Raw genomic sequence first — 14,833 nt, 5'->3', positions numbered from 1 at the left:
TCGCTGTGCATGCAACTGTCTCTTCTTCTGCCTCCCTAGTTGCTGCCGAAGCTGGCATTTCACGGAACTTGTAGTCTTTAGTGCGGACCTTTAAACTAATACTGTTGGTTCTGTTCATTTCACGGAGAAGGCGGAGAGCCCGAACGTGCGCATTTTTTCTTACTATTTCACAGAGAAGGCGGAGAGCCCGAATGTGCCGGTAAAAACTTGATGCAATTGTCCACGGTTTTTATTTCTTGGAAATATGTGATTTTTGATTTTTTTTAGTTGCACGAAAGCATTGAAAGTGCATGAGCATCACATACCGGTACAGTCAACCTCGTGATTAACGACCTCTCAAGAGTACATAACCAGTTATGTGCTCTTGGTCCTAGTAAAAAGAACAATCCAGTCAGCTTGAAGGTCATGTCATCAGAACAAAAGACACACATCAGGCTCTTGTATTTGTATTTGTATTTATGGATTCTCCACAGGCCTTAGCCTAAATCGAGGGAGTCTCCATCTTGAAGAACATCTTGATCCATTCAACACTGTCCTTGTGCGTTTGATTCTGCCCGTATTTCACCCAACGATAAAGCACACGGTGGTGGCCTGCGGATGCGAAGGCTAGTTTGTGTTCTTCTGAACCGTATGATTCAAGCGCTGCCGACGCGGATCCGGTGAACATGATGTATAATATTAGTGTTGAAACGAATAATCGAATAATCGAATAATTTAGAATATTCGTGGGGTGAACGAATAATCGAATAGTCGTAGGAATTATCAGAAATCGAAAAAAAAAAAAAAAAAAAAAAAAAAAAAACGATCTATGCTCAGTGCTGACCCTACTGATATTTGCACTGCGTAGATCAGCTCGCAGTATTTCTTCTCAATCTCTTCTCCTCCAAGTAACTTAGTCTCCTATCGGTATCTAGTGTTACTTCTGTTCTTTCCATACGAGGGAAACATGAATGCAGTGAATGTGATTTTCTGTCTTTGACCACTTTCGACCAAGTAAAGAGTCAATACCCTATGCAAAGCTGGATCAGGCGTTGCACACTCTGGGGGGGGGGGGGGGGTATGTACTCTTGGCGGTACAGGTTAACCGGTTTTGCACCTCCACATAACAAAATCCGATAATCAGCAAAAAAATTTAAAAAAAACTACTTAAAAAGTGCTGAAAAGTGTTGAAAAATGCCATCATGCGTATGATAGAATATAGATTATTCGTTCGATGAAGGGCGAAATTATTCGATAGATTATTCGTTCGAAGAATCCGTGTTCGGTTTAAACACTATATAATATTATGGCATGGTTGGGAGGGCAATAATGGATTTTCATTGCCCGACAAGTGAGCCCGAGGGCTCACTTGGAGGGCACAGGAAATCCATTATTGCCCGACCAACCATGCCATAATGGATTTATCATTTTCAGCCTAATATTACTGAAGACACTAACCTGAAAGAATCAAAACTAAAGGAGAAAGTCGACCTCGTGTGCAGCAACACTTGAAAGGAAAGAAAGGAAAGAAAAAGAAAAGCTGAGATTGCCACTTTCGAACACGCGTTCACATGTACATAGTACATGTACACTGCACTGTACACAGTCACCGTGTTTAAATCCCGTACTGAGATTTCACGCGTCCAGTGTCACTGTCAGGATTGTCACGGACAACGGGCTTTGGACGCGGGCGTTGGACTGATTTCTTGCCTGCTCATACAGATCAGTGATAGGCCCGATCCAAGGAAACAGTCACGTGATATTATGTGATAATATTATTATAAGGCTTGAAAGCGTAGTGACACTACAAAAATTATAATTATAGTGAAACTGAAAACTTTCAAGATGTTCTTTTTTTAATTTTAAAGAGCCTGAAGCGCGCCCTTTTCCCGAGTATTAGGCTGTGTTTACATGAGAGACTTTCAACCCGGGCTGAACTCGACCCGGGTTGAAAGTCTGTACGATAGACAAAATAGGTGAGCGTTTACATGAAGACAGTTGACCCGGGTCAAATACTGATATGCCGCCAAAAGTCCACTTCTACAGTATGGGCACGTGAATCCGTTCGTGCGAAATTAATTTGCATATGCAGTGCTGTTCCAACCTGGTGCGAAATACGCACAGAAGTACGTTAGTACGATTTTCTTGACCCGGGTTGATTTCAACCCTCCCCTTGGGGGGGGGGGGGAGGGTTGAAATCAACCCGGGTCGTAAACGCGCCATTCATTTTGTGTACATGGCGGTGTTGTGTTCACTACTAACACCTCAAAAGTTTCAGGATCGCACAGACGCCACAAGACAAAGGTCACGTAATTCTTTACGGACTATAATGAATGAACAGTAGAATACATTGAGAAGAAGAGACTGGAAAAATACGAACTACATCGGAAAGAGAACTCTAGAACACTAAAGAAAAACAAACCACAGCATCAAGGAAAAGAACAACGCATGAGGGGTAAAGCGCTGGCCAGCCACAACGTGCGTCCAACTTTGGCATGAGCGTACAGAAGAGCGTACAGCGCTCGGAAAGCGGAAGCTAAATTTGGCAAAGCGACAGCAATAGTACGGCGCGAGGCACATGAGCAGTACGAGGCGCGGCACCTATACGCGTATGCGGCAAACATTACACACCATGTACCATATATGCATGAACAGCGCGGGGCGCATGCTAACTCATTCAACATCAGTGCGCGGCGCAGGCATCTAGCTAGCTGACGCAAGCACGATCATAATTGCATGCCATCACGCAATCAGCGCACATAAATCGTGCATCAAATAAATAAGTAATCAAACACAAATCAACACATCAACTAAATAAATCAACGAGCTAGCAAGAACACAATTCAAAAATGCAACGAAGAAATAATTACTATTCTAGTCGGTTATTCGCATGGGACCAAGCGCAATGTCCAAGCTGATGAACTGTGATTGCACAAGGTAAGCCCAAGCTCCTGAGCTAACCGTTCTGGTGAGCAGTCTTCTTCGTGCTGCAAACACACACTACACAATGTGTCGTATCTCGTAACAAGTATTGTACCAAATCAAAACGAACACTAACAATACGCAATAGTAAACAATAATCAAACACTACGCAAAAAGCAAAGCAAGCAGCACCTATCCAGGGAGACAAGCAGGAGTCACGGTCGCAACGAGATCTCGACGACACCCCAGAAGACCTTTCTCCGACACGATACACAACATTCTCCCCACCAAAGGGCTTCAACCACACTGATCACAAATCAAGACGAGGTGGTGGTCGAACGGTACGACGAGATCGACGCGTAACTTGCGGTTCAACGGTCGTCGAAGGTATTTCAACATCATCGACGACGTTGACTGGATCAGCGCTCGCGGGTATCTGCGGCTGCGGCTCAGCGTCCACAGCAGGCGGCTCAACATGCTCCTTCGCTACTTCCAACGGAACCAAGCGTTGAATGGGCCGTAGCATGGACGATTGGCCAACTTGGACTTTGGCCACCCTGCACTTGCCATCTCTTCCAGGATACAGCTCTGCGACCCTACCCAAGCGCCATGATTGCCGCTTCCGGTTGTCGTCGGCAATAAACACAACGTCGTTCACGACAAGCGGAGTTGACTTCGACCGATGATACTCACTGAGACGAATGAGATACTCAGACGACCAACGCTGGTTGAGGTGCTCGTAGACGGTGTGGACATACTTGACTCGAGCGGACAACTGCCGTGGATCGAGTGGTCTGTCAGACGAGGCAATACCGGTTGCAAAGATGTCTCCCAACATCATGGCTGGAGTCAGTGGCGACTCGTCAGCTACATCCGTAGAAACCGGAGTGAGGGGTCGAGAGTTGACGACTCTCTCGATCTCCGTCAAGACAGTGAACAGCTCGTCTCGACTCAATGACGCTCGACCGAGAACCTTCTTCAAGGGAGCTTTCACACATGCCACCAGACGCTCATAGAACCCTCCATGCCACGGGGCAGATGGCGGATTGAAGAACCACGGGATTGCCACCTTGTCTGCGGCGGACTTGAACGTCGTAGCATTATCTGAACGTATACGCAGCGGCTTCCCACGACGGGCGATGAAACGACGCAATGCTAGCAGGAACACCTCTGTCGACAGGCTATCCACGAGCTCTAGGTGCACTGCGCGAGTAGTACCGCACACGAAGAGTGCGACCCACACTTTCTGAACATTTGATGAACTGCGCACGTACAACGGACCTGCATAATCAATACCTGTGAGACCGAATGGCTGGTGGTGCTTCACCCTGTCTGAGGGCAACGGCGGCATCTCTTCAGCAGCAGTCTGTGCGCGAAATCTGCGGCAAACAATGCACTTCTCCGACACGCTACGAAGAAACCGACGAGCTCCGAGAATCCAGAACTGCTGTTGTAGAAACGCAAGCACGCTCTCTACACCCTGGTGCATTCGCTGAAGGTGAGCATCACGCAGAAACAACTCACTTAGATGACATCTGCCCAGGATGATCGGATGCTGAACCTCGTAGGACAGGTCGCTCTCCTGCAGACGACCACGAACTCTGAGCAAACCAGCTTCATCCAGAAACGGAGACAACTTGAACAGCTTCGAACCCTTCTTCAGTGGCTCCTTGCTCCGCAACTGGGACAACTCCTTGGGGAAGCATTGCTCTTGGATGGCGCGAAACATCACAGACTCAGCAGATGGAATCAATTCTGCACGCGAAACACCCTTGTGTCGCCATGACAGCATACTTGCGACCAAACCGCGAGCTCGTTGCCACTTGGAGAACTTCTCCCACGGCCAAACAACTGGAGTGTCAACCTCCACAGCCGACACGCGTGCTTCGGTGACGGACTCATTGGTGCTCTGAAACGAGATGACTGGTGGCCACTGAGACTCATCGCTCAACCATGACGGACCATGCAGCCACATCTCCTTCTGCAAGTCACACACTGGGACACCACGCGAGACAAGATCTGCAGGGTTGCTAACTCCTGGACAGTGACGCCATTCTACTTGCAGCTTCTGCGAAACTTCTTGCACTGCAGCAACTCGATTAGCAACATACGTCTTCCAGTGATACGACGGCTTTGAGATCCAGTGCCATGTGGTTAGGCTGTCTGTCCACCCCACAATCCTTTCAATTGGCACTCTCAATTCATTGACGACAAAGGACAACATCTTCACGCCAAGACACACAGCCGACAATTCCAGACGCGCAAGAGTGGGACGTACAACAGGTGCAACCTTCGCCTTCGCACACAACAAAGCAGACGTCAAACCGGACACAACATAGAAACAACAGCCATAGCCCTTCTCGGATGCATCTGAGAATACATGCAAAGTGACTGGAGCATCTGGAGTACACCCGATCCATCTGGGGATTTTAACGGAAGAAAGCGCTGCGAGCTCTCCCCACCATGAAGCACATCGGACAGCCAAATCAATAGGGAATGGGTCATCCCAACCACCGCCGAGCTTCCAACTCTCTTGCAACATCATCTTGCCTGGCACAACTGCGGGTGACGCCCAACCTAGCGGATCGAACACAGCGGCAACACAACGCAACAAAGCACGACGAGACCAACCAGACACTTCCTTGGGACACTCAACATCACCGAGCGCAGCCACCGAAATACAATCTGACTCGGTGTTCCACACAATACCCAGTGCCTTGGAACCAGCCTCGGGGTCTGAGGTCATCGTGTTCCCTCGCCACTTCCGCAACTCCATGCCTGCTCCCTGCAAAACATTAACGCTATACTCCTGCAGCTTTTCAGCATCCGCACAGCATGGCAAGCTAGAAACGCAATCATCAACATAAAAACTACGCAGCAGCAGCTCTATGATATCACGCTCAGCAGCAGAAGCAGACTCGAATGCACTATCGAGATGAAAGCGCAGCACAGCACTAAGTATGAAAGGAGAACAATTCACTCCAAAAGGCAGCTTCTTTAAACGCCAGATACACATTTCTTCGCTACCTATCTCAGGCCAAACAAAACGCAGATATGGCCTATCTTCTTCACGCATTCCGATCATAAAAAAAGCCTTGCGAATATCGGCTTGTACAGCACATTCATACTCACGGAACCTGAGGAGGATACCAGTGAGATCCGGTAGGAGTGATGGCCCGGGATCGACCATGTCGTTTAGGGATGGTGCTCCGGTGCAGGCGGCGGATGCATTGAAGACGACCCGTGTCTTCGTCGTTGAGGCGTCGCTACGGAATACGGCATGATGCGGCATGTAGTAGCCGGCTTCCTCCGGATGCGGTTCCTTTTCAATGGCATCCAGCTTCAAGTACTCAGTGATGAGGACGTCATCATACGCTGGACGTTGACCTCGTCTCTGTAGCTGCTTCAGCAGTGATTGTGCCGCTGCCATCGCTTGGTTTAGGTTGGCTGGCGGACGCTTCTCAGATCGCCATAGCAATCCCACTTGGTAATGAGGGCCTTGCCGCTCTATCGGGAAGTCCGGTAACGTATCAGCTATTTCCGGCACCTCTTCCATCTTCCACAGTCGGTCAAGTTCAATACAACTCACACTGACGGTCGCTGACTTGGTTTCACTATTAGCCGGTCCTGACAGCACCCAGCCTATTTCAGTGTGCCAGGCCGTCTCTCCATTGATTTGCTCCTTGCGGAGAAGGAACTCATTGCAGTAGTCAGCTCCAATCAGCATGTGCACTTCGCTTGATCCGGCCTTTGTCGAGTCATCAGACAGCTGCAATCCCTGTGACTGCCAACGTGCAATTGTGCTGTCTGCTAGCGGATCGAATCGGAGACCTAGCGACTTCTTTTGCCAGGCATTGACGGAAATGGACTTCGTTGCACCCTTGATGGTGACACGGTACCTGTCCATCTTTTCAAACTTCGGCTCCACGTCAAACGCCTTCAGCCTGACAGTTTGCGATCCAAGGTGTGCCGGTTGCAGCGAGTTCACCAGTGGCGCGGTGATGAACGATGCCTGCGCACCTGGGTCGATGAATATGCGTACACTGGCCTTTCGGCTAGGTCCTTGTACCTCAGCCACGCCGGTCATCAAGTGCACGCTGTTTGCACTACATTCATACGTACCGACTTTCGATTCGGCTATCGGTTCGGATGTTACCTGTTTGTCCTCTCTGTGCAGTAGACTGTGGTGTCGCTTGTTGCAGTGCTTGCAACGACCCTTGTTCTTACAATTCATCACTCGATGTCCTGGTCTCAGGCAGTTGAAACACAGTCCCTCTGCCTTGACGTACGCGTTTCGGTGCTCAGACGCCATAGCTGACAATTTCTTGTTAGCCTCATCAACGCTGACCGTCAAACACTCTGCCGACGCAAACGGTATACGTTTGTCGCTGGTGCTAGACTTGGCAGGCTTCAGCTTGCTACGTCCGTGGGCTGTTTGGTAAGCCATACCATCCTCCGCAAACGCCTTCAAGTCCTTCGTGTAACATCTCTTCTCGATCAAGAAGGCCTTAGTTTCTGCCGACACAGCTTCTAGCAGGACTTGACGTACGACACATCCGAACAATTCAGTGTCGTCCAGCTCACCGATTTGTCCGCGGCTAGAGGTACGGCTAGGCCTGGCGAGTTTTGCCCACTTCTCCGTCTCGCGCGTCACTCGTACCACAAACTGGTAGAAACTCTCCTCACTTTTCTGCTGTATGGCCATCAGGGCTTGCCACGCTTTGTCGGCGGTCTTCCCATGCGCCATCAGCAGCTCGCGCTTCGCTTCGGCAAAGGTGTTGCAGCCATAGCATGCACCTTCCAACTTGCTGCCAGCAACAGCCACGCGCAAGCGGATCAGGTACTCGTCGTCGCTGAACTCATTTTGCTTTGCCACATCCTCGAACAGTTCGAGATAGGTCTCAACAGTCTGCTTACCGTCGAACTTCGGCATCTTGATGGCAGCCCTCTTGCTCGCTAAACTGCCATTCGTCGTATTCAACAAAGTGCTCTCATCACTCTGAGTCTCTCGTGTGTGCTGGACTTGCAACTCCAAATCTGCAATCCTCGCAAGCAGCTGCTCGTCATCTTTCCTTTCCAATCTACTTCCTGCTCGTTCGTCGCGCTCTCTGTCTGCACGCACTTTCTCCTCGTGCTTCTCGATACGCTCCTCTACGTAAGTACGCAATGCCTCTCCAGTGTAGCCATAAGCTTGACCATTTGCGATCAGCTTCGCTTCTACCTCATCCATGTTCACTCGTCTCTATCCTGGCGTGGTCGCCAAAATGTTGTGTTCACTACTAACACCTCAAAAGTTTCAGGATCGCACAGACGCCACAAGACAAAGGTCACGTAATTCTTTACGGACTATAATGAATGAACAGTAGAATACATTGAGAAGAAGAGACTGGAAAAATACGAACTACATCGGAAAGAGAACTCTAGAACACTAAAGAAAAACAAACCACAGCATCAAGGAAAAGAACAACGCATGAGGGGTAAAGCGCTGGCCAGCCACAACGTGCGTCCAACTTTGGCATGAGCGTACAGAAGAGCGTACAGCGCTCGGAAAGCGGAAGCTAAATTTGGCAAAGCGACAGCAATAGTACGGCGCGAGGCACATGAGCAGTACGAGGCGCGGCACCTATACGCGTATGCGGCAAACATTACACACCATGTACCATATATGCATGAACAGCGCGGGGCGCATGCTAACTCATTCAACATCAGTGCGCGGCGCAGGCATCTAGCTAGCTGACGCAAGCACGATCATAATTGCATGCCATCACGCAATCAGCGCACATAAATCGTGCATCAAATAAATAAGTAATCAAACACAAATCAACACATCAACTAAATAAATCAACGAGCTAGCAAGAACACAATTCAAAAATGCAACGAAGAAATAATTACTATTCTAGTCGGTTATTCGCATGGGACCAAGCGCAATGTCCAAGCTGATGAACTGTGATTGCACAAGGTAAGCCCAAGCTCCTGAGCTAACCGTTCTGGTGAGCAGTCTTCTTCGTGCTGCAAACACACACTACACAATGTGTCGTATCTCGTAACAAGTATTGTACCAAATCAAAACGAACACTAACAATACGCAATAGTAAACAATAATCAAACACTACGCAAAAAGCAAAGCAAGCAGCACCTATCCAGGGAGACAAGCAGGAGTCACGGTCGCAACGAGATCTCGACGACACCCCAGAAGACCTTTCTCCGACACGATACACAACAGGCGGGTTGAAACGCCTCATGTAAACACAGCGTTATAAAATACCTTTTGATTTTTGGTTTGTATGCATTTCCTGTAGAAACTATGCCCGCATAGTTTCTACAGGAAATGCATACAAAACCAAAAATGGGGTCATCATGGGCTAGGCCGCGGCACGTGTGCAAACAAACCGTGAAAGCATCTGTTTCATACCTAAAATTTCAATAAACCGAATAATACTACTACTAACTAGGTCCAGACAGATTCTGCTCCGCTCTCCTCGATATGTTGCCGCATAATGTTGCTGCGAAATCTTCGATATTCTGCCGAGCTTGGCACTAGAAAACCCGATATTTTGCTCCGGAAAAACGTGAATTTTTTCCACTTCCCGTACAACGTTTCATAAAAATCGCACAGTCGGTTTCTCAACACGGGTTTCCCGGTGACACATGTGTCCTTGGGTTCTTCAAAATCATGTTGATCCACGGTGAATCCCAGTGACATTTTCGATGATATTATCTCGTCCTGGGCAATGTATCGTGCTAAACGGGTAAGAAACAAGGACAAGTATCAGGCATCGATTTTACCCCAAATCTCGATATTTTGCTCCGATTTTGCTGGCAATTTCCGCTTCTTAAATTCTTCGATATTTTGCCGAAAGAATTGCCGGCGCGGCAGGATCTGTCTGGGCCTACTACTAACACACATTATAATAATCCAATAGGGAGCTGCTTCCCTGTACCTAAAATTTCTGTTCACTAAGCTTACCTGGCCCGGCTTTTGAAATTGGAGTGGCCCTACTGTACAACTGTACAACGCGCGAAAATTTAAAAAAAAAAGTGTGAAATGAATGAGAGTTGCATAATTTTGCGGCTGCTAATGATGATAATTCGTAACACACACGTACATTTGTAGAAGTCCTTCGTTCCAGAGACTTTGAATACGTACCGGTACAAAGATTATCTGCTGTCATCATGTCGAACTCCGAAGTCGTGGAAATCTTTGTCAGCCCGTTCTCGCAGCCAGCTCGTGCTGTTTGGTGGTTCTGCAAGCTCCAAAACGTACCACATGAATTCAAGCCCATTCAACTGGGTCAAGGTGAGCATGCCTACAGCATTCACTATGAGAGGTCCTCATTGGCCTCAGGCGCTGCTCGGTCTCCTTCCTCATAACCAGCCACTTGGCTATCAACTCGGCCACTGCATAAGAATACAATACGGTCATGTACTACATTGTAATACGTACTGCAGTCTGTGGCAGTGCAGGAAGTAGGATACTGCCATGAAAGACTTGTAAAAGTGACTACATGGCATACATGTAGTTCGGAATGCTAGTAACACCCACTAATTTCTCTCAGGACGAAGTCAAGTAGACATTGCTACATGTACTTGTACAAGTAATGTAGCAATACTGAACAGCGTGCTGGCAGCTCAAATTTTCCACTGTGTTCCATGCAAACCATTTTAATACCCTGAACATTGCCTTCTTGTCATAGAGTGGGCTCGTATTGATGTGCTAAATTAATAAACACGAGTGTCTGATACGAAAATAATGCCTAAATAAAGATACATGTGCAACCATGTATAATAATCTTTGAGATGTGTCGATAGATTGGTGATAATTTAGCTTCAGTTATCCAGAATATTCACTTTTACCAACAGGGCGCAGTCCCTAGGGTGTCGGGTAACTAACACGCTACTGTTCTTATAAGTGTCTTTCCTAAAAATTAGTAAAACCTTGTTCAAACATAAGGTGACAACTGACAACTTTATCGTAAAGGTAGCAAATATCAGCGCAACGGCATGACATATACAATGTACTTGCAGAAAAAACGAGAGCAATAAGTATACACTCGGACGTCTCTTATCCGGGCACCTTGGGACCGGGCACTGCCCGTATCTCAGATTTGCCCGTATCTCAGAATAACTCATCTACCATGTATGATATCATTTTTTGAAGAAGTTTATTTGGCACGTATTGCACATGTTGAGGATACAAAAGGAACCCATTGATAAAAATGTGGGGATTACATAGGTTGGCAGTGAAACATAAGCACTTCCACATACGGAAAAAAGTTCAAAAACCCCAAATTCGACGCATTTGTGCTATAGGAACTCAAGCTGAAGGTGCCCGGTAGAGAGACGTGCCCATATCTGAGGCGTCCAGATAAGAGGCGTTTGAGTGTAATAACACATTGCAACAGGTGTGAATTTACTGGAACAATGTGCGAGCTCCCATGTAAGGAGCAACACACAATTCTTCAGTGTGAAAACAGTAACATTTTTTCCAATTTCAGACAGCTTCAAAGGTTAGAAGCCACATACATTCGCCTCCGCAATCCTGATCTATGTGTACAAAAAGAAAATGTTACTGTACTCGTACTGTGGCAGTAAATTCACATCGTTTGCTATGTGTTAGTGTTATTGTGATGTGTTATTGCTCTCGCTTTTTCTGCAAAACTTTGTTTGGTCAAAAGTAAGTGAGAATTGTGGGCAACGAGAACCAAGCAAATCTGATGCTTGCACTCTGACAACCCGTAAAGTACCAGTACTAGTAGTATAGTGTTTGAAATTTGAATGCTAGCTAGACATAATGCGTTCTGAGGTAAGCACTTGCATGTATTTGTTCATGTGCACATGTGTGTGTGTGTGTGTGTGTGTGTGTGTGTGTGTGTGTGTGTGTGTGTGTGTGTGTGTGTGTGTGTGTGTGTGTGTGTGTGTGTGTGTGTGTGTGCGTGTGTTTGATGGATCTATGCGTGTGTCGCCTTGTTTCCGTGTGCTGATTTCCAATCCACCAGGCGACCACAAGACGGCTGAATACAAAGCTATCAACTACTTCCAGCGTGTTCCAGCATTGAGATGTGGTTCTTTCACTCTGTCGGAGAGGTATGTACACTACCAGTGCAGTATTGAGTCATCTGGGAAATGATTTTTGCACGTTGCATGACGTATGCCCGGTGTACTTGTACTAAATGGGCATCATACATTTCTTGTTTCATTGTCATGTTCAAACATCCCCGTCTTCTTCTTCTTCTTGTTGTCCTGTGTTCCCATCTCTACTGTACGTGTACCGTTGCAGTGGCGCCATTCTCACGTTTCTATCGCGCAAGTATGGCGCCGGCACTGACTGGTGGCCAGAGGACTTGGAGGTGGCCGGCCGCGTGGCAGAGTACATTGCGTGGCACTGTGGTGCTGCTGGTCTGCAGGCGGCCGGCGTCGGCTGGGTATTCCCGTCGGTGAGTTGCACCTGCTATTGACTTCTCTTTGCTTTGTATCTATGGCCACAGCCACAGTGCATGTTAGAATGTGTGGTGTACAGACTGGAAACCTGCAGCACCATGATGTTGACAGGTCATGCATGTGTACAGACTGGAAACCTGCGGCACCATGATTGATGTTGACAGGTCATGCATGTGTACAGACAGTACTCATGGTACTACTGTGAGACGAGTAATTTTAACGTCAATTAAAGTTAGCGTTCTCCGGATTTTCGTGGGTGAGCGAGGTGAAATTCTACCAAATTCTGGCTCAAAACCGGAAAATGACAGTACGTGTACATATCGTTCTGCACATAATGACTTCAAATGTTAGCAAATATTTTAAATTCGTTAAACCGTTAGAATTAAATGTTCACACTTTCCTCTGAGACAAAAATGCGATGATACTCATAAAAAGGACACACTTCAGGCTCATTACGAACATCTTGAAAGTTTTTGTTTTCACAAGTATACTTTCAAGCCTTCTCATCAGGTGAAATACAGGCAAGGGAAAAGGAACTTCAAAAACTTTCAAGATGTTCGTAATGAGCCTGAAGTGTGTCCTTTTTATGAGAATTAAATGTTCATTAAAACATCTGGTCTTACAGTATAATATAATTATTATGACCGTGCGAAGGCGGATCCGTTCTGACTGCTTTTCAGGACGAAAATGTGAAAGTTTGCGTTCCTGGTCACGAACCGAAAAAGTGTGCAGGACCTTGAAAGCGAATTTCTTGATGCTAAACGTCCGTAGTGTGTACAAGTACATGTATTGTTGCATCACAGCGGGGATGACTGACAGTGATAAATATGTGTGTCACTCTACGTCACAGGCATCCACATCGTAAATAGTTGCTTTACGCTAGGGGCTAGTATAGATATGACTGGTAGTTGAATCTGTCTGAATCTTCTTTACATATCTATTTTCATTTGCTCCTCATGGAATTACGTCGGCATCGATTGTTTTATTCATAGCTTTACGAGTACATGTAGTTGCTCGTTGGTTTCTCATGTTGTGTACGGATGTTGTGTTTTGTTGCAGGTATTTGCTTCGCAGCGTGACGACGCTCTGATAGCGGATCGCCGCGTCGACTTCCACAAAGCACTCGATGTCCTGGAGCAGTACTTCTTGGCTCGCAACACGGCGTACATTGCCACCGAACACCTTACCGTTGCTGATCTATTGGCGGCACCCGAAGTTGCGCAGATTCACATGATCGATGACGCGACGTTCACCCTGGACAAGCACCCCAAGGTGAAGGCATGGTTTGAGAGGATGCGGGCCCTGCCGGACTACCAGTCCATCCACGAGCAGGTCCTGCAGCGCAAGAAGATCGACTTCTGAGTAGCTGGCCATGGTCCCAGTCACAGGGAGACCTGACTTGCAGTACCTGCCCTGGGCAGTGTTCCATCACTGCACCTAGTCAGGCTTAAGTGTGTGTGTGTGTGCGTGAGTGCGTGCTACAGATGCACGGATGGCTCAGTTTGTTTCCCGGCTCTTCGTCAGCTGAATTTGTAGACCTCTTATTGATTGTTATACTCCTCTAGTTTGGATCCACGTTGTGATAATTTTAATTTCTTCTTCTTTTTAGTTGGTCAGATCAAGCTCCAGTGCTCCAGTAGCTACAAGTCACTAACTTACTACACTGCAGCTGTGATGCTACTTCTACGATTGTCAGTTCCGCGAAGCATTCAGACTCTTGCTATTATCAAGAGTACATGAAAACCAGAGTGTGCAGCTCGGATGGGTTGCTGTCACGGCGGAATTCCGTGATTACATCATTTTGGTGATGTCGTGCGTACAAGCAGGATTCAAGCAGGTCTCTTTCTGCACAACTGCAGCTCAGTTGTACGCACTACGCCATTTCCCGCCTCAGATCTGCACCAAATATGATGTAATCACGGAATTCCACCGTGACAGACACCAAGAGTCCATAAAGGGGGGTTATGGACTCTTGCAGACACCCATAGCAGAAAAAGCCCCAAGCTGTACACTCTGGTTTTCATGTACTCTTGCTATTATGTGTACCACTGAAACAAGCTATGACACTCATCCTTTGTCGAAATCCAGCGTGACTGTGTCGGAGTTCTGTGTGTAGTGTTGTTGACTGTGTACACGGTGTATGGGCTGTGGTATGGCAGATCTGCCAGACTGGGAGCGTGGCCTGGCATGGCAGTAAAGGCAGATCTGTGAACGTGGCCGGGAAGTACAGGTAGACCTGGGATTGTGGCGTGGCATGCAGCACAAGCAGATCCGAAACCTCGGCCCAGCCATGCATATCGCCAAGAGCAGAGTACTCTTGCTATTGCTTTGTATCAATATGAGGTGCATGTACATGTATCCCGCATTCTGCCAGCAAGTACATGACTGTAATTAGTTACAATCTGATTGCACTCTACACCAATGACATAACCTCTACACCAATGACATAACCTGCTGTAGGATCATGATCTGTCAACTCTTGCTCGTACATGTA

General features: G+C 47.3%; 2 protein-coding genes across 2 annotated transcripts; one reads left to right on the top strand and one right to left on the bottom strand.

Annotated features, from left to right (window-relative positions):
- Window positions 1–3,211: 3,211 nt before the first annotated feature.
- Window positions 3,212–8,131, bottom strand: LOC135804945 (uncharacterized). Its single transcript, XM_065318929.1, has one exon. The coding sequence runs from the start codon at window positions 8,129–8,131 to the stop codon at window positions 3,212–3,214; it is 4,920 nt and encodes a 1,639-aa protein (XP_065175001.1).
- A 1,849-nt stretch (window positions 8,132–9,980) lies between these two features.
- Window positions 9,981–14,007, top strand: LOC135829667 (glutathione S-transferase theta-3-like). Its single transcript, XM_065342059.1, has 4 exons — window positions 9,981–10,198; window positions 11,898–11,985; window positions 12,179–12,335; window positions 13,399–14,007. The coding sequence occupies exons 1-4, from the start codon at window positions 10,075–10,077 to the stop codon at window positions 13,699–13,701; spliced, it is 672 nt and encodes a 223-aa protein (XP_065198131.1). The 5' UTR covers window positions 9,981–10,074; the 3' UTR covers window positions 13,702–14,007.
- The last annotated feature ends 826 nt before the right edge of the window (window positions 14,008–14,833 follow it).

The sequence above is a fragment of the Sycon ciliatum genome, chromosome 1, assembly GCF_964019385.1.
Source record: "Sycon ciliatum chromosome 1, ocSycCili1.1, whole genome shotgun sequence".
Lineage (NCBI taxonomy): Eukaryota > Metazoa > Porifera > Calcarea > Leucosolenida > Sycettidae > Sycon > Sycon ciliatum.
The sequence above is the reverse complement of the archived record's forward strand: the minus strand, read 5'-3'. Positions and strand labels throughout refer to the sequence as shown.

Bases quoted from the DNA above. Each gene is read 5' to 3' on its own strand.
- LOC135804945 (XM_065318929.1), bottom strand. From the start codon at position 8,131: ATGGATGAGGTAGAAGCGAAGCTGATCGCAAATGGTCAAGCTTATGGC.
- LOC135829667 (XM_065342059.1), top strand. From the start codon at position 10,075: ATGTCGAACTCCGAAGTCGTGGAAATCTTTGTCAGCCCGTTCTCGCAG. The intron at 10,199-11,897 runs GTGAGCATGCCT...CCAATCCACCAG, and splicing joins GCCCATTCAACTGGGTCAAG to GCGACCACAAGACGGCTGAA. The intron at 11,986-12,178 runs GTATGTACACTA...GTACCGTTGCAG, and splicing joins TCTTTCACTCTGTCGGAGAG to TGGCGCCATTCTCACGTTTC.